The sequence below is a fragment of the Gymnogyps californianus genome, chromosome 4 (assembly GCF_018139145.2).
Source record: "Gymnogyps californianus isolate 813 chromosome 4, ASM1813914v2, whole genome shotgun sequence".
NCBI classification, from domain to species: Eukaryota; Metazoa; Chordata; class Aves; order Accipitriformes; family Cathartidae; genus Gymnogyps; species Gymnogyps californianus.
The window spans coordinates 637,938-665,757 of record NC_059474.1 but is presented as its reverse complement, the minus strand read 5'-3'; the positions used below and the strand labels follow the sequence as shown (position 1 = coordinate 665,757).

Below are 27,820 nucleotides of genomic sequence, written 5' to 3'. Positions count from 1 at the left end.
CAAAGTTACGGCAGTTTACCAGAAGTCATTAGAAAAGCCTCCAGTGACATATAACCTTCGAATTAATTATCCATCCATTTGTCTTTCAGAGCCTATCCTCCAAAATACTCCTATTTTTTATGATTTGACTGGTTGCATTCTGGAGGGTAGCAAGTTTTCTGTCCAGCTATGAATTTGTATTAACAAAGTGTTGAAAGCCAAGCAGGATTATCAATCAGCACAGAAAGCGAGCTGTAATTAGAATTAATGGCAATGGAAGCAACGCTGGGCTTGCAGAACACAAACAGAGCTTTAAAAGGTAGTAAACATTTTCATGGTGCTGCAAAGCCGAGCTGACTCCAGCTGGAAGTCGCGTTACATTTTTCTATGGTGGTAGCCACTAAAATCTTTACAATAATCACTGCTTCGGGGAGATAACTTCCCCACCGTATTCCCTACGCGTTAAGGATGCAGAAACCCAGGCTGGGCTTTTATAACCTTTTCTTCTGGCCTTGCGTCTAGCCCAAGACTTCCACTCAATCGTTCCCACAGCAGAAGGCAGAGCTCTTCTCAGCTATGGCAACCTCGGACGAAAAGTCCATCAAAGTCACTGGACCTTTCCAAAAAGCCCCGCAGCGTGCCATAAATGAGCACTGCTGGACAGGAGCATAGGGTGGAACTAGAGCATATCTTGCAGAAAGACATTCAATCTCGATACGTGGACGCCTCGAGCAATGATGAATTTACCACAACCTTTGGCAAATTGTTCCAATGGTTAATTACCCTTCGCCTCAAAAATTAGCGTCCTATTTCCACTGGAATAGTTCCTCTAACTTCAACATCCAGCTACTGGATCTCATTATACTTTTGTCTGTTGTTTAAGGAGTCTTCTGATGTCAAGTTAAATCTAAGGACCGTCTAAGGAAATCATATAGGAAATATCCAGGGAATGCTGTTCCCAGAGCCCTAGCTTGTACAGACCATAATGACAACCACTCTGCAAAGAAAGCTAGGGCAAACCAGGGAGTAATCTGACACTAAGACTGGGTGGAAGAGCCCAAGTAAAAAAATGAAGAACCTCAGAATATCAGATTTTCAACATTTTTTCCCATTTTTGTAAAACTAGACAACTTTTTTTTAATGGAAATTTGCAATACCATGCAGTTTTCCACCCAAAACCAAAAGGCTTTTCAGTTGGAAATGGTCTCTCACCCACTAAAGCAAGTTGCTTTGTAAACAGTTGTGCTAATGATGACTGATTTCTTATGGACTTGTGCCTAAATTTCCCGTACTGCCATACTCCCATCTCCCCACGGATCCTGATGAACGTCCTCTTCATCCCAAAGCACTTCCAGACCCTTCCCCACTTCTGCAGGTCTCCCCCTGCTCCTTCCAGGGACCCCAGATCCCATCAGGGCAGCCACGGCACGTTCCCTGGCTGGAAAAGAACTGCTAGTTGCACAAAGCTCTCCTGGGAAAGAGACTCTGACGAGGACCCGAGAGGAGGAATGGAAAGATCTCTATTCCAGCCCATGATCCATCACACGTACTCTATGTCCTGAGAACAGCAGAAGCACAAAGGCACCACATCTTCAAAGGTTTCTGATTCCATGAAGTAGCTCTAAAGGCTATTTTGCAGCATATCCTGCAATACAGCCTCTAGAAAATACTTCCCTGGGGTGTAAAGCATCTCTTGATGGGTATTTTGAACAAGACCAAGATGTCAGCTTCTTCGTTCACTGAAAAGCCTGAGCTTTTGGGAACCAATGTTTTTGGGCACTACTGTTGGGAACCACAGACAGCCCTTCACTGCTTTGGGTGAAAGCACACAGCTTTCGAATGGAACATTTGCTCTTACTCTCCAGCTACTCTGACCACAAAGCTGGGACTGTGGTTGGAAGCTTTCAGCACTGTATGGGGAATAGGAATAAATAAAAAAAAAAAAAAAAAAAAATCCCATTTTTATACCAAGAGCCAATGAAAATGCCCTGGGTTCATTTTCAGGGGAGATTCCTGTCTGTCTGGGATGGAGGGTGACCTATGCAGGGTTAGCTTAGCTCACAGGACCGTTAAGTTTCCCAGGGCATATTGTGGACAGGTATTTCTCAGGTAAAAGATATCTTCCTTCGGTGTCCTCAGGCAGAGTCCAAACAGGACAAGATTTGGAGCCAGGGCTCAGACTTCTCCGGCAGTGGCTGGTGCATGGTACACAACGCTCCCAGGTGGAGAGGCTGTATGCAGGCAGGGCATGCAATCTGCAGGCAGAGGCAGTCATACTGCAGGCAAGGCATTCAGACTGCAGGCAGGGACATTCAGGCTGCAGGCAGGGGCATTCAGGCTGCAGGCAGGTCCCAAGGCTCCTGCTGAGCCAAGGACCAGCTGCTGAAGAGCAATGACTGGAAGGACCCTGGAGGTCCCAGTGGAGGTCCCAACAAGCAGAAAGCTGTGGAAGAGCTCTTCGTGCAAGGCCATAGCAAAAAGGGCAACAGAAGCAGGAAAACAGTAACTTCACATCTCTATGCACCCCTTAGCATCCCTGTATCCCTGTTCCTTACCCTCTGCCAGCTCAGACTGATGGTCCACGTGCCCTAACAGGATTCCCTTGAGGTTTCCCTCCCATCACCCACCCCTTTGCTCAGGATGAGAGGGGCAGAACACGCACAAAACCCTCTACCTGCAGCATGGGACCTCGAAACTGCATGTGCAGTGGCAAGATTACGTATACAGTGCTAAACGCAGCAAAATCCTTATTTTAAACGGGACCTGATGGTGCTCCTGGCACACGAATCAGAACAGAAGTGAGGAGGGATTGTTCTTCCATGCATTTAATCAGGGATGTAACGGTGAGCCCTGCCAAAGGTCAGGATGCCAGGGGCATCCTTCATAGCAAACCATCACCAGCGCGATTGCCAAATTTAGTGCCTGATGAAATGGGTAAGGAACTAAATCTCCAAGTAGATACAGAACCAGTGACCTCAAAAATCTAGGGGAAGCTGGCCAAATACATAAAAACAGAAAAAAAATCCATGAAACATGGCCTTACTTTTTTGAAATATGACTAAAAATTGACCCAACCAAAATGAAATTAAATACAACAACATTTAGCTAGGAAACAGGGAAAAATCCCAAGTAATAATGAGTGTAAATCAATATTTATAGTTTGCGAATTTTTTCTCCTCTCAGCGTTGTTTTTATATGATACCACTGGAATGAATGCAAAGCCACTTGCATCTTCAGGGAAACACTGAGTTCTTCTTGGTCAAAAAGGCTTGGTTTCTGCTACTTGACATAAAGGGGAGTCTCCAGGAATGGCTCTGAGTACAGGGCAGGGAGGAGGCAACGCAGCACAAATCTGCACTTGCACAATTATTTCCTCCTTCATACTACTTAGCACCTCTGGAATCGTTTCTCCAGCAGGAGAAGTATCCCAGCCCTTCCCATGGATACGAGGACAGAGAGATGGGGAGAGCCATGATCTAATCCCATCCCCTTTTTTCTCGATGGGAACAACCGAGCGTGCACGACTTCAAATCATCTGAAAGTGATTACGATGGCGAGGAGACATTCCACACCTCGCTTTTCGGTTGCACGTTGCAAGCACACAAAGCCATCTGCAAAAGGCAGCCACGTTCTCTCACATGAAGTTATAAATTACCCCCATGAGTTCTTGTATAAAAAAAAAAAGAAAATTCATATACAAGGAGCAGAATTTGTTAAGTGCTGGAAAGAGAGAGGCGGGTCATTTTTCTTATCAGTCTGAGAGGAGGGGAAATGGCATCCAAGAGCCAGCATGAATTATTCCAGTGCTGTAGAAACAGAGGAGGATACAAAAACCCATCCTAAGCCAAACTGGAAGGCCAGGGCTCCATTATTTATTTATTTTGTTATGCCAGTGGAACTGACAGTAAGGCAAGAAAAAGCCACTTTCTTGATTAATGAGGTGAAAACCCGCCCCCCATTTCAGATATTACGTTGGTATAACGCGCTCCAAGCCTTGATAACAAGAGACGGGGCTGCCCGAACGCCTATAAACTCCCTGCATCTTTAAACAAGTACATCTTTAAACAAAACCAATGCATTTTTTGCCACTGCTCAGCCCTGTAAAATGCCTGCATTTCTAATTAGGCAGCGTGTTTGTCGGGGATTTTCCCACCAACCCTGCAACACCTCCAACATCAGCTGCTCGAACCTCTTTGAAAACAATCAAATAACCTCAGCGTCGTTAGACAGGAACTGAAACACGGGCGCAAAGAGGTGAGCACCTTGCAGTGAGTCTGTAGCAGAGACGAGAAACACAGACTCTCTTTCTGACCCATCATGGTCCACCAGGTTGTTCCTCAGGGACCAGCATGGGACTTTGCAGCCACGTGCACCGGGACCATCTCTGTCACCACAGAGGCAGGTCAGCCACAGAGACCTGGGGGAACACCTAAGACCTTGCTCAGCCCCCCTGTCCTCTCCCATACCCATCGTACCGGGAAGGCGTAGATGAAGATCCCCAGGAAGAGCAGCAAAACGAAGAGTACGATGGCCAGGATAACCACCCACTTGTACCGCCGCCACAGGATGTACTTCAGGGTCTTGTATGGGGAGGTGAACCATAGGAAAGAGGTTTCTGGGCGCCTGGAGCCAAACAAAGTTGAGGTCACTTCTGAGTTTCACAGTAGTTTCACCCTCCGGGATCCCAAACCCCATGAGCATGCCCTGCTGTAACAAGCTGGCTGCTCACCCTGCAAACCCACATCCCTCTGGGCGGATCATGTCAAATGCCCTCCTCGGTGGTCCAGAGCAGCCTCCCAGCCACCCTGGGTTGTCTCAGCTCGTACAGTCTGAGCATCAGCAGCTCAGAAACGGAGTCTAGATGGGAGCAAGCCTGTTGCAGACAGCAGACCTCAAACTGGGAACCCAGATTTTCAATTTGCTCCTTGAGAACTCTGTGCCCCGGTGGTTACTTTACCATTCAAGATGCTCTTACTTGGGGTCCTCCAGCTTGGGGTTCATATTTGGCTCATCCCGACCCATGCCAGCTGGCCGCTCTTCATGCTCTTGTTCTGCCACAATTTCCAAAGTCATTTCCAATTTGCCCTGTGCGGGTTAAACAAAAACAAACTCATAAACAAAACAAAACAACAACAACAAAAAGGGAGAGGTGAGAAACGAATGTATGATGTAAAATACTGACTGGGGAAAGAAAAACTACTTTGAGCATAACTCAACCACTACCAACAAGGACCATGAGGAACCCAGTAAGAGTGGATTTCATACAGATCCCTCACCTGCCCACTACAACGTTCTCAGCAGATACTCCAGGACATCTCAAATGTCACTGACACCCAAGTTTAGGCAACCAACTCAGGGGTCTTTTGTTGAATGACTTAATTCACTGCCTGGACTCCCCTACCTGTATTGAACAGTCGCCAAAGACTTGAACAGGAGCCCAGACACTTACATTTAAATATATCAGTCTGACAGCTGGAACCTTTCCCTGGTACTTGTCACAACACAATATCATTAAGAATAGATGTGATACAGAGTCAAATTAGGTGGCATGTTCCAAAAACCACAGCAAAAATCCCACAGAACAAATAATTTCTTCTGAGGCTTTTGCATGGTGCTGGACAAATCCTGGAAAACATCCAGCTGACAAAAGCTGGTCCAGTTTGTAAAATCTGCAGCCCAAGACTGCGTTTCTTGCCCTGACCATGGCATCCTGCATGTGCTTGGCCCAGCCACGTCCCTCCTCAATGCTTTGAGTGAGTCCCCCAAGAGAACACGTGAAGAAGCCACCTTACCGCCAGGATCTTCTTTTGATCCTGCTCAGCAACACAGGGCCACCATCCCTTGACAGTTTTCTGCTCAAAGAGTGACACAAAGTGACTTGAAGACAAGGTCTCATCTACTAGCTCTAGGGAGCACTTCTCGGCGGTCTTGGCAGGTTTGGGCATCCTGTTGATATCCATCTGAATGGAGCCTGCAAGAAGGAACGTTACTGGGAAGACATCTCGGTGTAACAGGCCCTTAAAACATGGACTCTTTCCCTGAAGAAATATTCACTGTGGCACCCTCCTGACCTCAGGGAGCTTGGGCAGACACCCACATAGCAAGGGGGAGAGCAGGCTCAAGTGTGGCCCTGTTTCCAAGCATAGCGGTAGTTTTAGCCAGCGGCTCTTCCTAGGAATTGAGCACTTGGCATCACCGTCGTGCTTAGGAAGACTTGAGCCATGAAGTCCTTCTAGAAGATGCTGCAAAAGATCTGCTGACGCAGCTATAACGTGGGATGATTTGCACTGCAGTCAACCAGGCAGGCTGAGATTTTTAGTGAAGACTAAGAGATTTAGGTGAAACTCAAACTGTACACACCCAGAGCACAGTGAGTAGAAGAGCATTGGGCAGGAGGCTTGCCGACCTCTGAACAGGCTATTTTATTGCTCCACCCAGGTAATGGCAGCAGACTAAATATGAAGGATATCCCACAAAATCGATAGCTTCCTTCTCAGACAGAGTGGTCCAGCAATTAGCACAGTTATCTAGCCTTTAGGAAATCTGAGCTCAGTTCTCCAAGTGTTAGTTGAAAGTGCCTGCCTTTATTTTACATGGCTACACCAAACTGCCTTACAGTTGGGAACGGCCAAGAACGTACGCAGGGTCTGGTCCTGGGTCTCAGTTGAGGGACAGCAGCTTTTTACACTGCTGTGGACGACTCACATTCAATATCGTGCTTGTATTTGTAGCTTTTCTGTGCCACAGATTCTTGCAACCAGCGACAATAACAGCCCAGATCAGGTTTGTTGTGAAATGCTTTTGAAGTCCATTGATGAAAAGTGCTTTACAAAAGCCAAAGACCACTTTTATTTGCTGGAATTTGCAAAGAATTGGTGTTGGCAGGCAAGAGCTCCTGATGTGCAGAGCCAGAACTGGAAAACACACCTTGGAGAGGTTATTTCGGCACTCAGCCTACATAATTAATCAAAGACAGGATTTAAAAGGATCTTGATTACATACATCCTCAGTAAAGCTTTTGATGTTTGAATTTTTTTTAGTGGCAAAAAGAAAGGTAGAACAAGATCCAACCAAAAAACTCGTAATGCTGGAGCCTCCAGCTTCTGCACAGATAATCTGCTGCATGACTCTGCTACCCTTCCTATTAGAGGTTTTTGTTTTATTTTTTTCTTGGCCTAAATCTAGATTTCTGAGGATGATTAATGAGGCTAGCACTGAAAAAAGCAAGTGTTGGATTGAGTTGTGTTCATGTCTAAACATCCCAGGTAAGTGAAGGCAGGTCAGTGATCCCGCCTGGTGGTCTCAGCTCAAATACATGGTTGGCCCTGATGAGCACATTTCAGCACAGACTCAGATGAGTCACGGAGAATTGGAAGGTGATGGCTCCGTTGGATTTGATGATGCTTTCAATATTATGTCAGCCCAGGAGCAGGCTGCTGCAGGCTGAGACTGGAAACCTGCCTAACACAAACCACTTATCATCAGTCCTGAACTTATGCTGACACTGAATTCTGTTCAGTGGCTTGAACTGGTCTTGCTACACTTTCTTCATATCCTGAAAGGATTCAATAACTTTTTCCTTCCTGTCTGCATCAGTGGGGATGGAGCCAAAAACCTCTCCCGACTTACCCAAATAGTCATCAAAAGAGAACTTGTCATTGTCCCAGATCTGGAAGATAAGCTGCAGTGGAATCTTGTTTTCTGTCTTGTCCAAGCTCCAGTAGTGCTCCTAAAATCACACCGGAAAAGAAACCAAGGAAAAATAAAAGGTTTGTTAGTAGAAGTCGGCAGAGGCTGGCTACTCTAATCTCACAGCAGTGGAACTCCTGTAACATAATGCTCTTGGTGTGTCCTGCTCCAGTTCTGCAAGGCCAGAGCCACAGGAGGACAGCTCTGGCTCTGGCCAGTTCTTGGACAACGATGCTCAGTGGAAAACCCAAGATGCTTCTGGAAGGTGAGTTGGTAGCAATTTGTGCCTTAATTTAGTGACAATATTTTAGCAAACAGGCACCATGAGCTTGCGAATAGGATCTTTTGGAGTGACAGCATCATATTCACATGATTTAGATGAGGGTGACTCTCCAAGGTGAAGAGAGCAACGAGTGTTGAGTGCCAGCGCTGCCAAACTTCACCTTCCTCTTAATTAATGGAAAAATACAGGAATAACACTTAAATTAGCACTTATGGTAGGCAATTCAAATACATCCCTTCCCCTTCTGCCCATCTCTCACCCCAGCTCTGCCAGCAGCCAGAGCCCTGCACAAGTCTGGATCCACCACTGCTCTGATCTGCTGCCAGGTCTATCGTAAGCAGTTTGTGTGCAGCTGGTCAACTCGAGACCAGCAAACACCTCTACCACCTGTAGGTAACCTGTGGCTCCCGAGTTTACTTACTAAACATGGATATGTAAAGAAAGAGACTGGTGCTTTCATAGCAGCTCACTGTGTGGTGGGTTCCTCGGTTCTCAAATTACTTTTTTCATCTTTTCTGCCCATCTCCCAGCTTTTCGTTCTCAGGACAGGTGAACGCTAGAGTTGGACATGGTACCCCCATAAATCTGCTGCTAACATTACACTGGGCTGCTGCCAAGCTGCATACATGCTTGCCATATCTATCACTACATCTAAGTTCAAGAAAGGAGAGATTCAGAGCACCAACGAGCCATGATGACCAGAGCCTGGCTCCCTGTACAACCAATCGAGCAGTGGCACTACGACACTGGATTTCAGTCCTTATAACGTGAGATCTCTCACTGTCTATATGCCCTTCTCATTTCTATTAGATGGGCAATATTTTGTCTATTCCCTGCTACTAGAGCTGCTGCGACAACCTGTGGAAAGGTTTTGCAGCAGTCCCAGAAGCCTATTTGCAAAGCGCCTGGAATGAAAATTACACCGTAAGCATCCCCTGCGATTATCATCATTTACCAAGCCCTTGTGCAGTGCAGGAGCTGTCATCCATCACTACCGCAAGCCGGCCACAGTAATAAGGAATAGCCACTGCCTGGGAGACGGCATCCGTGTGGGAACTCAGCAATAGGATGAGGCAGCAATTTCTGCTTTCTGGAGAGGAGATGATTTACAAAACACTCACCCATGAGAAGTTTGCAACTGCAGTTGCCCGGTTACTACAGTGGGTAGGTCAACAGCAAGGCAGATGGTCTGCCTTCTGGATAGTCAGACCAACGCTCCCCAAAAAGCCAGTCAGGGGGAACATTTAAATTAGACTTCTCTAACAAGGAGGGTTTGAATCCCATTACTGCGACAATGAGCTTGCGGTCACATCATTATAATATATGGTGGATATGTGCCCATGCCACAAAATTTGCTATTTATGTGGTTGCAACCAGTAATATTTCCCAACAGGGATCTAATACCACTTCTGGGATGCCACAAGATGCCTGAGAGTTAGGACTAAGAAGTGTTAGAACAGAAGGAGAGAGACAGAGACGCACAAAACCCGAGGTCTTGTTATTTCTGGCTCCAGCCAAGGCTTGCAAAGAGGAGGCAGAGTCATGACCGGTGTCTACTGACAGCGCAGGCTCAGAGGTGTGTCCTGTGGGCAATGCCTCCTGCCGCACTCTTGCAACATGGCAGTATCATAAACGGAACAGATTTAATTAAAACCAGGAAACTTCAGCATTATTCATGACACATATGTAGCACCATAAATTCACTGCGGTGGCTACAAGACTCTGATTCATTATATCGTGCAATATTAAAAAAAGGGGGGAAAAAAAAGAATGTGTCACACTCCATAAGAACATAAATATTCAAGCAGGGAGACTGTGGGCACTTAAATCCCATTGGAACTGGTTTCACTTTAAGAGATCACCCTGGACGGTTATATTTCAATTTAGCTCCGTTCCCCGCCTTGCTTTGGAAAAAGCCAGCATTTTTGCAATGGAGCATTTTATTTATACATTTTAAATATTTTATAATCTAGAAAAATAAAATAAAGTCAATGGAAACTTCCATCTCTCCCCCTCTGCTCATTGCAATGTATTAAAATGTATGTTTATCCAAGGCGGGGGCGGGGGGGTGTTCCCAGCTAGTAAGTCATTTTAAATTAAAACTGCCAAAAAGAGAAAGAGCTTATGGTGATTCTTCCCTTTCCCATATATTGGCTGGGTCCTGCACTGCAGAAGGGTTGTTAGTCATCCAGAGGAAAAAGCCCTCAGGAACCATGGACCCATACCTAAAGAAGAAGGCGGCCAGATGACCTCACCATGGGTTGGAAAGGTTCATCTGGGGTCTGCAAGATGGAGGAAGACCCATCTCCCATGGTGTGCAACCACAGTGAGTCACCACAGGCTCCTTCCGATTGCCCCTTGCTGGGGCAATTCAGGCACCCCCATCTACGCTGGCTTGGGAGAGGATGAAACATGTCCTGCAAGTGCCTCTTCCTCTCCAGTGATAACTAATGCCCCTGGCTCAGAGGCTGGCTTCACCACATCTGCATTTTTCGGATGTGTCCATGCTCCAAGAGCATCGCTACGCTGCTGCCTGGGTTGAAGCGCCTCTCCAAGCACATGATGGACCTTCTCTTTGCACCGTCCCACCCACCTGGAGTCAAACGTGAGCAAAACCTTGCACTTGAGCAGCCCCTCTGAAAGGGAGGTGTGGTGATGGCAGCTCTGCTCTCTGGCAAAGGTACTGCCTGATGGAAGACCCAATCCCATGAGCGCCCTGATGGGCAAAGAGGAGGAACCAGGAAAAGGAGCAGGCTGTTGTGAGACCCAAATCACTGCCCCAGTCTCTGAGCTGCTGCAGCAATCCCCCTCCTCTTGGTGGGCTCCTTCCCCATCTGCAGTGCTGGCTGAGCTCTCCCAGGACGGGAGGAGAGCACCTTGGCTCCAGGTCAGAGCCAGCGGGTGCTGCGGTGCCTTATGGTCATCTCCCATGCAATAAAACACAATTGGATAAGTGTCCCCCCGGGACTGACCACGCAATTGCTGGCAAACGTACAGGACTTTGGGTTTCCACCTTCCCTCCTTCCCATTGCAATGCCCAAGGACTTGCCCGCACTCAAAGCGAACAAAACCCATACCCTGGCCAAGGGGCTGCTCGCTGCATCCCCCTGCCTCCCCAGCACCACTTCTACCCGAGAGCAATGCCATGGCTTGCCGGGGACTCCCTGTCTGATGAAGGATGACTCAGGCTGGATTCGACCCTTTCCGGGTAGCAATGCAGAGCTCGTACAACGCTAGCACGGTCTGTACAGCTTTGGCCTTTCTTGTGGAAAAACACTGTAAATGTGGTTTGGCTGGTGGTGAAGCTTTCCTCCTCGGAGCCCCGTGAAGCTGGGGACATGGCGGAGCGGAGCTGGAAGGGCAGGCTGGGGAAGGAGGAATTTGATGCTGAGCTAAGTTTATGGGTCCATTTCAAGGCAGTGTGAAACTTGCCTCCATGATTAAATCTAGCTACGAAAGTTCACTATAAAAACAACCCACGGCACGAAATTTATTTCCTAGCCTTTTGCAAGACATGGGAAGGAAGGGGGCTTGAATTATTGTTTGGGGGTTTGTTTTGCGGGGGGGGGAGGAGGGGAGAGTGGAGGCTGGTGAATATTTTACGGTCGTGAATAATGCAGCAGGGGAGGCAGGAAAAAAAATAAGCTCATATCACTAGGAAAGTGTTGACAGGGCTGCATTTCTTCTGGGTTGCTTATGTGCTATGGCATACAAAGTAAGGAGCAACCCTGCTTTTTCGGGGAGGCAGGAAGGCCCCAGCATGTTCGCACCCAAGCAAGCCTGGCCCATTTCAGCATGTGCATTTGGGAGAGCAGCAGGTCCCTCATCCTGCAGCAACTGGGGAGCCCCGGCCACGCAGGAGACCCCCTCGGAGGTCAGCCAAGAAGAGCCTCCTCTCCTGCAGGCTGTCCTGCAGGGCCATCCTTCAAGGTGTTGAGAAACTGCTTCTCTGAACCTCATCACATTGGGACATTTCATGTATTCATAATAAGCAGGCAGCTGAGAGCGCTCATTGTTGCATTTTTACTGGACTAACTCGCCTCTTTGATCTCCCTGCTGTTGCCAACTCCGACAATTGCATCGCAGGTCTCGTGGCACTGGGTTTTCTGCATCCTCCCCTGATTGGGATGGCAGCTGAGCAAAATCCCAAGCGTACAGCATCTGCTGCACATTCGGGCACAGCCTTGCCAATACCTGGAGGAAGATTCCGGGCGTCACCACACCGTAAGTGTGAAATAGTCATATTTGCCTTGGGGCACATACATGCTCTCATTTCGGTCCCTGGAATCACTCGCTGCAGTGCTGTTTTCTCAGCCTCCCATGCTTTCCTTCTGGCAGAGTTTATCGGGCTTTTCCAGGGACATGGGGCCATCCCGCTGCCATTCAGGGAGCTCCAAGCCTTGGGGTCCCAGTCCTGGCCAGTTTGCGAACAACGCCGTTGGACCTTCAGTTCTTGATACAGCCATGCTTTGCTCATCCCTCTCCGTACATCCATTGGAAAGCAAAATTCACAACAGTGACTCCTGTCTGAATACCACAGAGGCTGCCGGTGCATCCCAGGCCATGACTGCTCCCCCCGTCCTATTACAGAAGACTGTTGTGTCGTTGTATCTGCTTGTTGCAGTCCCACTAAAATACATAATATATGACTGCTTTGTCTAACTCTGCCTTCCTCTGAAAAAAAAAAAAAATGTACTTGGAGCCCATTCAAAATGTTGCATTTTGGCTAAATGTGGGAGGAAAAGGAACACTTTGTGTTTCGCTTTGCTTTCTGATGTCACCAAGACAAACAAGGAAGGACACGATAAAGGACAGGAAACAGGAGAGGAAAAAGTCCAAAATCAAAAGGCAATAGCCTTTTCTTTAGCTTTCTGACACCAAAGAGGAATTAAAATTTCAATCTAATAAAATATTAACTGTTTTTAACAAAAATCAGTGCTTGAAACTCAAAATTTCAAACCAAAACCAGCCAGAGCACGGAGATTTCTTGGTACACCCTGGAGATTCAGCGACGAACGTAACAGAACAAGGGGATGAAACAGGGACCCAGTTGCAGAAACTTCACACGCCTGGCTATTTTTTTTTTATAAAAATTAAACAACAGAGAGGCCGCACACTTACCTCCAGGGTAAACTCTCACCCCGTCTGACAACTACACCGAGCCCAGGCTGCACACAAGCTCTCGGCTGATTTAGAGCATCGCGCTACGAGCTGTCACTGCACGGCATGAGCCTCCTCCATGCAAAACCAATTGCAACGGGGACGTCCCCGCGCGCCTCAACGCTGGCACCAGCTCCTCGCTCCCAGCCGGCGTGAATCTGCTGGGCACAGAGCAATGCACCGGCTGATCTGCCCCAGGTGAGGGTCTGGCCCATTGCAGGTCGGAGCTGTCAGCACCAGGGAGATGTCAGGACACTATAATGAATTTGCAGACAAAGTAACCAGAATCGATGAAACCAGATGGAGCTGGGAAAGCCTCAGCGCCAGGGAGGGAGGAATTTATTCTCGGCTCCACTCAGCAATAGAACAAAACAAGCTGTGAGTTACAGCCCCTTCTTCCCTGCTTTTCCCTCAAATGCCTTTGCACTTTTCTCATTAGGTGGGTTTAAGACCCTCTTTCCCATATCGCTCCTGAAGACCTGTCTCTACTATGATTTCTGGGATGCCACCAGCTGATCAGTTATAGAAAAAACCCTTCCAAATGTCAGGTTTGTTGTTATATTCAATGCCAGAGCCAGCAAACTTGGAGACTTCAGCTGCACCTTGCAGAAACAGGGTCTCAATTATTCAGAGAGATGTGCAAGCATCACCGATATCTCACAGCCACAGGGTTATTCCTGGGATTATCCTATAGGACCACCTACTTCTAGCCATGCGAGCAGCATGCACCCACCACTGCCAGATGCCAGATGTCCAAAGATCTCCAACTCAAAGTCAGTGTGTTTTTGTGCCCAGGTAGGCCACAATTAACCGGCTTAAAACTTGGATGGGCCCCTTTAGTTGAGAGCACAAAGTGGAAGAAATGAAATGAATGTAAGAGCTCCTTGAAAAAGAGCCTCACCACAACTGCCCCAACCTTCCCACTGAATAAACCAGCCAGTTGCTTGCAGTTTCTTCTACAGTAGTGGGATGGATCCTCTTCCAATGGCTCTCTTTGTCTTTGCAAAACAGAGTATTTTGTGTTCTGGCATCAATACTTCAGTTTCTTGTTGACATCTAACACCGATGTCTAGTAGCAGAACAAGTATGAAGACAACAGCTATGTTCCTTGGTCTGGTTTCTGCCAATGAGATGGCATGACATGGATATTAAATTGCCAACAATGCTCCCATACTCATTATGTTCATCTCCTGGAGTTTCTTTTATGTAACACTTTTCAGACAGTATACGAGCAACCCAGCCAGGTCTTGGAAGTTCCAAACCTCATGGTTTATTTCCAGGTCCACTCAAGCACCAATAGTTTTTAACTTGTATATCGAGATGCTCTTGAAATTCTACCCTGAATGTTCATTTATGCAGATGACATTTGCTCAGACACTCAGAGTCAAGCTTTTTCTGCCCTCGAGGACATCTAGAATTCAGATCTGGCAGCTATATTCAGCTACCGCTGTAATTGGCACTTGAAGCTGAACATTTCAAAATCAATTTCGTGCATTTTCCACCTCCACAGCGCCTGCGAGACGTGGGAGCTGAGCGCCTCTCTGACTGGGTGCCCAGTGAAACGTGATCCACATCCAGTCTCTCTCGCATTGCTCTCGATAGGCCCTGGTTGTACCATGACCACCTGATAACATTGTCTGCAAGAGTCAAGACCTGCCAGGCTTAGACCTGGGGATCTAAAGTTTAAACCCTGCAGACATTTGCTCTTCTCTCTGCTGGTCGGCAGCAGAGCATTGCACTCATCTGGGACCTGGACCTGCCTATTCCTCCCTTGCTTAAGTCAATATGCAATTTCATGCAAACATGTCAGGGGCGCTGAATCTACCTTTCTACCCTAGCTCCCCCTGTGAAATAACGGCGCTCCAACATGCAATGCGTATTGACCCTTTCACCAAAACGACTGCGTGATTCGCAATCTAAGAAATTGTCTTCTTGCAGGACTCGGCAAGCTGCAAGCGTGCTGTGGCTGTGCAAACAACATGGCTTGACTTGTCCATGGCTGCTCAACAAAGATGGCACAAAAAGAAGTGAGAACAGAAGGCAATTTTGAATAAATGCTGAGAGAGGATGTTAAAGAAACATGCATTTACATATTTTCAGAAGAGCTGTCCCAAAGATGGACTTTCTCTTCCATGGGGATTTTTTTGAAATTCAGAATGGGGTAAATTCCTTTCTCAGGAGGAGAAGAAAAATCTTTATAACATTACTGCAGCAAGAGAAGCTATGGATGGAAAAACATTCTGAAATGGTTAAAATGTTTAGAAAAGCAGGAATAAGAGCCTACACTTCCAATCTGTAAGTTGAATTGGTGCTCACAGGATTTACAGGCTCCTGCTTTCCCTTGAGGTGCCCTGTGGGAAGACTGAAGCCTTGAAACCCCAAGCAATCCCAGCACTTTGAAGCTTTGGAGATGAAGTTCCCAAAACTTCCAGTGCTGTGGCAAGGATTTAAACAATCCCGGCTACCACTGGCCATCCCAAGGCTTCAGGGTCCGGTTCCACCACGTGGCACCTGGATTTTCCCTGGGTTTGCAGGCTTCCAGCTCCCCCTAGACGTGCATACCAGAACTAAACATGATGGAGACCCTGGTGTCCTTGCTCTTTTGGGAGAATATTTGCGATCTGGGTTGGGGTGACCCATTCCTGCGGCCCATCCTGCAATGCTAAAGGGAGCTCCAGTCTGCGAGGAGGTGAGTGGAGCAAACAAAGGAGAGCAAATTGAAAGCTGCTTTCCTCCCAGCAGTGCTCTCTCCGAGGGCCAACACCAGCAAGGCCGGGCACAGGTGGCTTTTAGCAGCTCAGAATTTGCCATCTGACCGTTTTGATTTAAATTCCACTTTCCATCGCCTGCGTTTAAAGTTCGGTGCATGGGCTTTTACAGCAGCAGTAATGAACCTGGAGTTCAAACAGCACATGGCGAGATCAAAAATTGCCAGAGCGGAATGTGTCCCACAAATACAAAGCATGGCTTTTCATTCATTATTTTTTCCTTTACAGAGAGGTTTTACAAGCTGTTTATTTTCTGATACAGTGTTGGCAGACATGTGGTCGGAGGAGAATCAATATCAGCACAGTGGGATGTATTTTCTTAAACGGTTTATAGGGGGGTCTTTGCTTTTTCAAAGGGGGATAATTGAATGTAGTACACACTGTACTTTTGATTTGTTTAACATGAAGCGTGAAATGGGTACAGCTATGATTCTGTCAATCAGTTTAACTATCCAGCGATTCATTTTGAAGCTAGGCCTCCTCGTGGGGATCATCTGGCTCAAGAGATGGGGAATTCGCTCAGCATCTTCCCCGCCAAAGCACCAGTTCCAACCCAGGCCATGCTGGGACCTTGCTGGCCCCACAAAACAAGCTGGGACGGGGGTCCCAGGAGAGCTTTGTGGGTGCAGATGGTCCCACTGCAACGAGGTGTCTTTGTATTCAGATGAACACCGAGGCTGAGTTCACAGCAGCAAGGCAGGGAGCAGGGACGAAGACTCGGGGTTGGGTGGCTGAAGGGGTTTGAGCTTTCCGGGAGTTGTCACAAAACAGGACCGAGTCTCGAAAGCAGGGATTGTCCCTGCTGTCCACACAGACCCAACAATACTCCTCTTAATCTCCAGGTGATGAGCAGGAAATTTAAGTCGACAGATCTCCCTCCCCTAAAGCATTCCTTCAGAGCCAGTCCAATTTTCACCAGTGTTTTTCCATGTATGCACCCCAACTCCATCCCTGTTTCCTTCCCTCTGTGCAACTCCCAGTCCACATCTGATCATCGCATTGCACTAGCTTGTCTAAGGAACACCAAAAGCAATAGCCAGCTACGGATGTAGGAATGAGGGGGCCAAAATCACATCCACTTTGAACTCCCCAGCCAAGTACACAGCTCTCTTATTAGACCAAAGGCATCTTCACCCTGAATCCCAAACCAAAGCTTTTCTTCCCATCTCTGCATCAATGGTACATCCCAACCCATGTTCCCCTACACGTCCCTCCTGCTTATCCCTTCAGGCACTTGGAGGCAGCTCCTTCCTTTCACCCCTCTTTAGCACTTCTAATTCTGACCCCACAAATCTTGTATTCAAAATGTGGATCTTTTAAACCAATTTCCCCACTTGCCCACAACTTTGTGTTTCAACTAACACAAAGGAAAGGCTGAGCCTGGCATAGCTCCATTTGTGCTACAGTTGTGCAGGTCTTAGATCATGCAGCGCATTTCACCCCAGAGTTACTATGAGAAGGTAGAAACATCTGCCCAGGGACACTCACCTTTTTTGCGATGTAACACATTTGCTCAGCAGGAAGATAGTCAAAGGGGAAGATGAATCTCCAGTTGAAGTTGCCCTCTCCTCCCATAGACCTGTAGTGCACATCCGTCTTCTGCTTGTTCTCCTCGTGGCCAACCAGCCAGCTGCAAAGTGCAGACACATTGCATGAAAAAGTAGAAACACACCAAGGATTTTGGAGTTCTCTCAGCGTTACAGAGCGCCATGAGCAGGCAATAAAATGTCTCTCATCCCTGTGGCTGCTATCTGTAGGGGTAACCTGGAGCCAGTAGGAGACTTGAGAGGGAATGCAACAGTCCCTGCAGTGTTGGGAGATGAACCAGTGCTGGTGGTAGCAGCCTGAGAAGCTCTGCAATCTCTTCTCCTCCCTCCCCTGAGTTTTATGGATGTTTTAAAGACTCAGCACTGTCTTAAGCTCTGGCTCAAAGTTGTCATTCACCCATCCATAAGCACATATCAGCTTCTAACCTGCCTTGGTGAGAGCTCCTTTCCCCTTTGCAGCCACCCCAACAAACTGACCTTGTAGTTAGACCCTAAAGCCAGTCCTGTTGATGAGGCAACCATGCTAAAGGACCAAAGGGCCATTTTTTTCCCCTCTATTCCCTGTCGATTTCTCAAAGATTATTATTTGAAAGTCCTAAATGGCCAAGAAGCTCTTCCCCAGGAAAATCCCAGAGTGGCCAGACCCTGATGTGGCCAGGGTGGTCTCCAGCTGCTCCTGTTAGAGACAGCTCCTCGCAGCACAGTTCCCCTCCTAGTCTAAAAGAGCTCGCTGCAGTCACTCCGCAACCACTCCAGGGGCAAACTGAAAACTTTCCATAACAACTACTTTTTTCCAGCTGTGAGTTTTGCAACTGTCAGGTTTTCATTCTGCCCTCTTTCCCTGGCCAAGATTTTTTCAGTCTTCAGCAATCAATGAAACAAAACAAAACAATAAAACACATCCATTTGTGTATTTAGAGCCCTTCTGGAAGGAAGCCAGAAAATTCAGAGGGAATCTCTAATGAAAACAATTATCTCGCTTGATTGTTTTCCACTTAAATTGAAAATAAGGGGGGTTTGCCCAGCTATACAAATGATTCCCTCTTCTCCAGCGCCTGAGAGGAGCACATAACCCACCCCAAATGTGTTGTGGGAGACAGGGAAGGGAGGTCTACTCAAGTTCATCCTACAGTACACATCACATGCACATGTGCTACATGGACAGCGAGGGCTTGGTGGCAGTGGGAATTGTGTGATGAGGTTACACTAATACTTAAACTGTGGCTGGATTATTTGATTTGATCTGATAGGATGCAAATGGCAAGCCTGTGTGTTTATCCACATCCTTCAAAGCTTGGCAGGGACCCTCGGAGAACGCAGTGTGAGCGCCCTCTCCTTGCAGGCAAACAAAAGGACAAATAAATGGTTTGATTCGGATGCCTCTTTGGCACGGTGTTTTTTTCTTGCAGAATTTGCTGCACCCTCCCCACTGCAGGAAGGAGATGCCAGAAATCAAAAGCATTCAAGTCACAGTGCCCCAGAATTAAAAACATAACGTAGGAATGGCCATGGTGACCAACCAAAGGCCCATCTTGCCCAGTATCCTGCCTCTGACTGGGGCCAACAGCAGATGTCCAGTAAGGGTATGGGACTGGGGCAAACACATCCTGATATCTTCCGAACACACCTCTCCAGACTCCAATAATTTGCAGATCAGACACTTCCTGAGCTATAGATAATGTTTTTGTACTTAACAGGACTGGGTGGATTTTTAGCCCATTAATTCATCCAGTATTTTTTAAATCCATGCGACTTAAGGTATCTGCAATATCCGAAGGCAAAGTTAGGTTCTTAAATCTGAGGCAACTTTGTTCTCAAAACTCGCACACCTTCCTCTTCGCTCAGCATGAGTGTAAGATTTTGGAGGACCCAGGCCATCCTTTTACTTAGGAACCCAAAAGGGGATGCAGATGAGTTTTAAAGATGCCACATAATAGCACATAGATTTTAGTAGTGACGGTTGGGTGGAAGGGGACTCTGGAAACTCCTAGTCCAATTGGCTCAAAGCAGTACTGGTTTTACCTTGAAATATCTTGAAAAACCTGCAAGACGATGAGTGAAAACCTCCCACCTCCCATGTGACCTGGTTCAGTGTTGGTCCATCCTCTTGGTGAAGTAAAACTTTTTATTGGAAATTTCACTATGAAAGCAATACAAAAATATCCTCCATCTATGACAGTGACAGAGAGGGCTGTTAACTCAAAAAAACACCTTCAGTTCCTAATGAATATGATTTCCCTACACTACCACTCTTCTGTCTGCCTACAGCACAAGTCTTTAGGAAGGGGAGGTCTCTCTGCACTTGGCCTTGCACAACCTAAACTTGGGTGAGACCTCTTTATGCTGTTGTAAGACTATCAATAAATAACTGATTAAATGAAATAAAATAAACAGCAATTGCCTCGGGCATAACAGAAAAGCTCCTAATTCATTTACCTGCCTAACTGACTTAACAATAATTTACATATTATGTAGAAGATAATGTCCAAGAGACCAAGATTCCAGCCCTGGCCTTGCCTAATGGGTAAAATGGAGAATAAACTGGCAATAGCCTCCTCAGAGAAGCACTGTCAGATCTTCCGAAGCAAAGCCGCAGGTAAAAGCTCCTTATCCATTGAGTTCACCCTAAAGTAGACTCCAGCCCCTGCTCAGGAGGCAGCGGTGGATGGAAGGAACGGTCCCCACCAAAGCGGCACCACACCATGGTGGTGAAGGTCACTTTGCCCGCAGGATGCCCTGTCTGTAGGGCAGATGCTTAAGCACAAGAAGGACCATTGCCTCCCCTCCCAGCAGCATTATTCAGGCCTTACCCAGAGATGCCAGTGATGCAGCCATTTGGGGGGGAAGGTGAGGAAGTTGAGCAAGATTCTTAACTCATTTACAGCACTGCGAGATTTGCTTGGTCATTGGGGATGCCAAAAGCCAGGCAAGGGATATCAGCAAGCGCTGGATGCTCTCGCTTTCCTGGTAACACCCTGCAAGCACTCCTACTTCAGAGCCCCGAAGTGCACAGAGCGGCTTAGCTGGAGCTGATAACAATGCACTTGATGTGAATACCAGGTAAGCAGCGTGCATTCTGGATTTACAGGAGGAAAATTGGGATTGTAAAAAAGGGATTTACAGTCTGTTTCAAAATCCTACCTCTTCCTGTCCATAAATCCAAAGAACGCACAAAATAAGTAAGTCCCTTGGCTGGGATTGCACCATTTTACACAAGATAAAACATAAATGGAGTCAGGCAGAGAAGGGAATGTGCCAGAGGCGTTACTGCTGGTTGCCACATTTTTGTGTGTTTCAAGGAAAAAAGGGAATTCCAAAAAAAGCAGCTATGCAAGCAAGCCAACCTATGTATATGGAACAAGCCCACGGCTCTCCCTGGAGAGGAGCTGGGAAGGAGCCAGCAGTGGAAATGCAGACTGCGTGCCCCTCTCTCCAATGGCGAGGCTGCTTCCCCACATCTTATCTCTCTAAATGTAAATATTGTCATGTAAGCATCCAAGAGATGCAAAGAAAAACTTGACATCGTGAAGCGGTTATGAGCCCAGCAAAGACGTGCCTGCCAAGAAGCTGGATCCATAGCCGGAGAGGCGTGAATGGCCCCTTCATCCCTCTGGGGGTTCATGTCTACCACAGCAATGTTGATGCAAGGGCCATGTTAACTCCTTCACTGCTGCTCTTGCGCCTTCAGGCTACGGTACTTGGAGGACGCAGAAGCAGGGTGGCTTACCCTCTGACGTAGATGTCACTCATCTTCTCCCCGGTGATGCTGAGGTCATCGAGGATGACGTCCTTGGTGTTCCAGATGATGCAGCGCAAGAAGAACCTGGAAAGCCCCGGGAACAAAAGCAGCATGAGACGGTGGAAATCTTGGTCCAGAGCCCACCTAGACAGCCTGGTTGTGCTACTCAGCTATTTAGCTGAAGGAGCTAAGACGTGAGTCATCTTTCTCTGAAGATGAACCCACATAGATGTTTCTCAGCTAGGCAGGCGAATCCCTCCCCATCTGACATCCCCAAGCCCTCTCCCCTCCCCTCACAAACAGAAGGTGCTGGAACCAGCACCACACTGAGTAAGAAATTAAAAACAAGTTACCTCTTGGCTTTGCGTGGCGTGATGTTGAAAGGGGGGCCAGGCTGACCCAGAGATTTCGGAAACAGGTCCACCCACATCTGTAGCTTTCCCTGTATGGAAAGAAAGACACATGAAGCCTGGTGAGCCTCCTAACTGGGTTATCTTCACCTCCTCAGTAAGACCTACTAGTGGAGAGAGAAAATATCAAGTGCTCCAGTGTTCCTTAGTTGAAAACTAAGGTTTCCTTAATGGAAAAGTGTCATTAAGTACGATATTAAAATTATTTTAGTGATAGCTGGGTACATGTCAATGGCTTGCGATATATAAGTGGTTGGTCTGGATAAGCTGAAGGTGCGCTCTGCCTTTACTTTCCATGGCTGACTATCTTTACATAGTGACAGACTGAAGACTAGGTCCATGGGAGGTGTTGGAAAAGCAAGCAGCTCACTTGTTTTCTATGGTGTCACCAGTTGTCACCAGCTGGACAGCAGGTTTATGGGTTTCTGACCATGGGAGTGGAGGATGGGATGAGAAGAGGGGAATCTAATTCCACTTTCACAAAATCCTTCCAGGGGGACGGCAGCAGAAATGCAGCCGAAATCTCAGGGGGGCTGTTTTTAGGTGGTCTCTTTTACTGTAAAACACCAATGGGTGCCAATAAAATATTTTATTGTGCAGTCTCAAGGGTTGAAAGAAAAAAAAAAAAAAGCCATCCTTTGACAATCAGCCCATCACAGAGGGGTTTGTGGTTTGCTTGCTTTTTGGCAAGAAAATCTTCCATTTCAGCAGAAAACTTTAAAAGCCCGACCTGGCTTTCAGCTCACTACAAACAGCCCGACAGAGCCAGTCTGTTCTGTGGCTTTGCAGCAGGTCAGAGCCATGCTCTTGGGAACTGCCCTGAATGCAACATGCACTGAGTGACACGGGTTAATCCCCTGGACCCAGCATCACCCCCACGGACACTCTCGGTTAGAAGCACCGGTGCAGGGCAGATCCTGATTGTTCTGCCCATATGCAACCCCATGTCACGGAGGAAGCACCCTTCCTAGCCTCCATGGCTGGTCCCACAAGACCATGGCACCTGTACCTGTAAGAGCAGCACAGACCCACTTGTCAACTGACAGCAGCCACCTCCTGCCTCTAATCATCATTTTCATTGGGTGAATTAACATGAAAAGATGTTAGAGTAGTTGCCAGTGCATTTACTTCTGCCGACGACTCTCCTCTCCCACCACTGGAGAGGTGATCTGGTTAAAAAAGAACCACAGAAGGGAAACGGCTGAAAGGGTGCAGATCAGTGGCTGTGCACGTTTACACCAGCTGCAGAGCCAGCTCTTCAAACTGCCTTTGCAATGCAACTGGAACATGTATGACAGATGATAATTAATCATTTTGTTCTTCAGGAAGCAGCATTTTTTGATCCAAATGCATAAAGTACGCACACGTGTTAATCAAAGAAAAGGGGTTAGGCTAAGTACAGATACCTGGATTTTGATTGGTTTTGGATGGAAGCCCGTTTAGTTTTCATTTGGCTTAAAAACATCCAGTCTGCAACAGTACTAACACTTTACACCTCCAAGGGCGGGTTCATGCTGCAGAGACCACACTGCTGCATTGCCAAAGGAGCCTGCGGTGTCATTACCATTATAGAAGAATTCTGCATTAAGACTTTCAGATCAGAAATGGCTTTCCCACCAAAAAAAAAAAAAAAAAAAAAAAAAAAAAAAAAAAAAAAATTGTGAGCAAATGCTGATGAAAATGAACACAGGAGGCTGGAATCAATCTCCCCGAGCGCCCTGAGCAAGCCAGCCACGGAGCTGAGCTCCAGCCTGTGTTTCATAGCCAGTGCTCTGCTCTGTCCCACAAGCTGACTCCCCTCCCTGGGAAAAGCCCATCTCCTGGGGCAGGTATCCCCAGCACGGCTCCGCAGCGAGCCAGCCACCTGCTTAGCATTGAATCGAAAGGAGATGATGCTCTTGGTCTTGTCCTGGACACGTCACACCACCCACCTGCTCGATTTCTGGCTGGAGAGGGCTGTAAAGAGGTCTCGTCTCCACGTGCTCCGGCACCAGCCCTTGCTTCTGCAGGGCATACAGGGCGAGACGCTCCTCCACCGGCCCCAGGTGGGGGTTCAGGGGTTTGCCATCCTCTGCCACAGAGCAGACAAAGAGCAGCATTACGCCGTGCCGCGGCCGTGCAGGGCCGGATTCCGACCGCCCCGCGGGAACGAACATGAGCCCACCGGCCTCGCTGCAGCCAGGAGCGAGCAGGAGGAGCACAGCCTCCGTTTGCAAATCCATCACCATCACAAACCCTCCCGGGCACAGGGCAACCCGTTCCCAGCGGGACATGTGGGCAAACCACCGCGCAATGGGACAGGGACCTGCGGGGACTCTCGTGCAAGTCCCCCCAAATCACAGCAAGTGAAACATTGCAAGGAGCACGTTGAAGCAATGGAGAGTCCAGTCTTTGATCCTGCTTAAGGGTTCAGGCCCCCTAAAATCATAGCAGTTGGGGCTGCAGGGTCCCCAGCAGCCCTCCAGCCCATGCTGCTGCTCTGCTGCCATTCCCACCCCAGCAGAGGTTTATCTAATGTGTGATTGAAGCTCTTCAAGGAGAGGAGATGAAAGGGTCTGCTCTGGTGCAGTTTGCAAGCACTCATGTAATGGATATTGTTTAAATCCCATCATTTAAAACCATCCAGGATCTTCAGCTGGGCAGAGAGGAGTGCAGCAGGAATGAGCTCCCTACGGGGTCCCACTTCTTCTCTGCTGGGTTCGGGGTGAAAGACAGAAATGAGAGGAAAAGGAGGGCCATGCAGACACCACCAGCACAGCTCGATGGCTGGTCCTACTCCCTGCTCTGGTCCTCACTGCTCCCACTGGGGTATTTGTGGTCTTTCATCAAAACGGGCCAGCGCACGACAGCCACAGCGAATGCCAAGCCATCCGTGAGCGGACCTGAAACCATCTCCACCTCCTCACCCGCTCCACACCAGACCCTAATCCCTCCACAAATAGGTCAGGCAAGACATGGACATTTTTGCCTTCTCTGCCCCAGCATTCGGGATCCCTGTTACGTCCATCCAGGTACGGAGGATGGCCAACTTGGCCTTGGCTGAGCCTGCTCCTGCCTCCCCATCCCACATGCCATGCTGGGGCTGGTGGAGGACATCACCCCCAAGAAGGCTGCCTTTCAGCCACAGCATTTCAAGGCCGTGCACCTTCGAGGACCTTTGAAATGAAATGCGCTCCATAAACATTATTACAGCTCTGCAACTTTCAGGTGATATATCCCAGCTCCTTTCTTGGCAATATCTTGAAGTGGTTAACTTCAGACATATGGGCTATTTCCCAAGCAGTGGAAACCTGGCGTGCGTGCGTGTGTGTGTGTGTGTGCATGCACAGGAAAAAGAAAAAGCCCCTCTCAGAAAACAACAAATGTGGGGGTTATGGAATAATGGTCCGGGTGCAGTGCTTGTAAAACCCATGCTCTCGTGTTTAATAGCTTCACTTTATACCGCCAGGTTCAGATCTGACATTGCTCTACGAACACAGCTGGTTTCCAGATCTTGAGGTCAAGCATCAGACTTTGTTCTGTTTTTTGAACTGATTGCCATTAAAGCAGAGGAAGGTGAAAGGCAGGGGCTGGGCGAGGGGGGAAGACCCCGCTCGGTTTAACACCTTTCCAGCCCTTGCTGAAAACCTTTCACATAACGAGAGGCTGCAAAGGAGCTGTTGCTTCCCCACTCCTCCTCCTTCTAAGGGGAGAACCATGAATTTGTGCCTTGATTCCCAAGAGCAGGGAGAGGCATCAGCCCTGGGCTGTGCCTTGCCTCGTGCCTCTGCAGGCCAAGTCCTCCTTGACGGCTCTGCAATACTGTAGTGGCCTTAATAAAGTCAGACTGCAGCTCCTGGGCCGCACAGTGGGGTTTCACCTCCTCCCCGGGCCAAAACACTCCTTCCATGCTTTAAAGCAGAGTTTTCACTAAAAGGCAAACTTCTGCCCCTGAGGATGCCAGTCAGACGGGCATGAGTTGATGCCCAGGATATTGCAGGTATCAGTGTTGGTGGTTTTTTGTGCAAACAAGAAAATGCCTCCCCAACACTGGGTGATATTTTCTCCTTGCTGGCACGGGCTGATTTTGCACTTCCAGCTGGAGCACCCCTCAGCCCCCGAGGCGTGAGCCGCGGTGCGATACGCTGGGCACTGTGCGTATGATATTGTCTCCCTCTAGTGACTCCAGCCCCGAAACGCAGAGATGCAAACGGCACAAGTGCTCCTCCAGCCCAAGCAGCAGCTGGAAGATCTGCGAGGCTGGAGCCTCTCTGGCTGCAATGGACTTTGCTGCTCCCGGCCTGCGTGTACTTCGGTTTGCTGCAAGCAGCAAAGGGCAGTCACTCAAGGCGAAAGTTAACGTGGCTGGATCGCAAGGTCTGGGTTCAAGCCCGGGGTTTGGTGCAGATCCAGCTGCAACCTGCGGCCTTTGGGGCAGAGCCAAGCTTGGGAAAGGGGCAGAGCCAACCTGGACAGCAAGGTGAGGAGGATGGGGATGTGTCCCCATCACCCAGTCCTGGCCTCCGTGATAACCCCCCACCACCACGATATGTTCATGACCTCCAACTCCATCCCTTGCTCTGGATAAAGGAAAGCTATCTGCTACCCCGAAGCAGCCCCATTACCTTACCCAGTTCAGAGAGGATGTACTCTTGCTCCCTGAAGATGACCCTGTCGGACTTGTAGGTGGGAGCCTTGTAGTTGCGCTGCAGGGAGAAGAGGTGAAGCAGCTGGGAAGGGCGGAGTTGGTCTCGCCACTGGTTGGGTCCAGAGCTGAAACCAAACAGGAGGGAAAACAGCAGCTCGACACGCGATAAAACATCTTCCAGCCTCAACAAGGGGCAGCAGCTGCATTACACCAAAGAGGGCTGGTCTGAGGAAGGTGCAGCTTGCTCTGTGTTCACTGGTGAACAGGGCTGCATGTCCCACAGCCCACTCAGCCCCAGCTTGCAGTGCTGGGGTGCTCTGATAGTCCCCCCAGACCCACCACGTCACCGTTCAGCTGGCCCTGTGCATGGGGGGATGTCCTCACCGCGGTGTGCCCAAGAAGCATCAGGGATGTAACAGGATCTCCCCAAGGACATTTATGTTATTTGAAGCATTTCATGCGTCTGGAGGAGAGAACTTCATGCTCAGGGAAGTTCCTCAAATGTGGGGCTTTTCTGGTGTGAATCTGTCTCAAGACATATCTCTCGGTGAAGTACAGCACCGGTCAGGTCCCCCTGGGACAGCCGTGGGACAGCAGACCCCTGGGCTGGACATCGCCCTGGTCCCCACGGCCAGCTCGGCACCGCACAGCCCTGGCAGCTACAGAGACCCACTGACTGAGCCCGCAGAGGTACCTACATGCAGTAGGTTTGGGGGAGGCCACAGCGCGCCCCGTATTTTGACAGGAACCGGTTCTCCAGGTCTATGACGGTCTCCCCAATCTTCTCATCCTTTGACAGGAGGTCGTAGTCGTAGAGCGTGATCTTCAAGTCCTTCTCCAGGGGCAAAGTGCAGCTCAGCTCGAACATCCTGCACAGCGGGAGCCAAGAAATACCCATGAGATGGAGGTTCATGCTGCTGAGGGCCCCGCAGGAAAGGGACCCACACACCAGCCCAGGCCATCAGTGCTGGGAAGGACAGTACGACCACTGCACATCTTTGTCATGTTGGTCCAGCACTATCGGTGCTGTGGTGTACTGGCTTAGCTTGTGGATATGCAACTAAGCAAGCATGCCTTGGGTTTATTTTTGCCTGGTTGAATTATCCTTGAGCAGACTTTGCCCCTGCTTAGTTTCTCCGTCTGCTAATTGGACACGATGGTGGTCACTGCAATATCCAGGGAAAAAGAGCAGCAGGTGAGAGTCAGGAATCACCGTTGCCATGGAATTTGAAAGGGGGAGAAATGACAGCTTTGGAAAACCATCTGCTCTTTGAGCCTGAAGAGCAAATGTCCAAAACAGGAGTCGAGCCTGCCTGGGCCAAGCTTGTGGTCAGAGACTGACCCTCAAAGCTTCCTTGTCCTCTCCTCCCAGTCCCAAGCGCCTTTCTTCTCTGCGGTCTGCTCTGCCATCATCACACCACACTCCACGTACTGACATAAAATGAAGCAAGAGCTTTAAGTATAAAAACCTTCCTCTCCTGCCTCAAATAAAGGACGGCAAGAGACAAAGCACCAAGACCCTGCCAAAACACAACACCCCGATCCAGACCGAGCCGGTGCTCGTGGATGTTGGCGATGTGGAAGGTGGTACGATTAGGTGAGCAGGAGGGTCCAGGTC

General features: G+C 48.5%; 1 protein-coding gene across 1 annotated transcript in view; it reads right to left on the bottom strand.

Annotated features, from left to right (window-relative positions):
• The window catches only part of DYSF (dysferlin), a 104,907-nt gene that overhangs the window by 1,836 nt on the left and 75,251 nt on the right, over positions 1-27,820 (bottom strand). Inside the window, 10 exon segments of the mRNA XM_050896611.1 lie at positions 4,455-4,602; positions 4,955-5,064; positions 5,772-5,950; positions 7,609-7,708; positions 17,368-17,509; positions 21,154-21,249; positions 21,519-21,607; positions 23,507-23,646; positions 26,185-26,327; positions 26,901-27,071. Of these exon segments, the coding sequence (XP_050752568.1) occupies positions 4,455-4,602; positions 4,955-5,064; positions 5,772-5,950; positions 7,609-7,708; positions 17,368-17,509; positions 21,154-21,249; positions 21,519-21,607; positions 23,507-23,646; positions 26,185-26,327; positions 26,901-27,071 (1,318 nt within the window).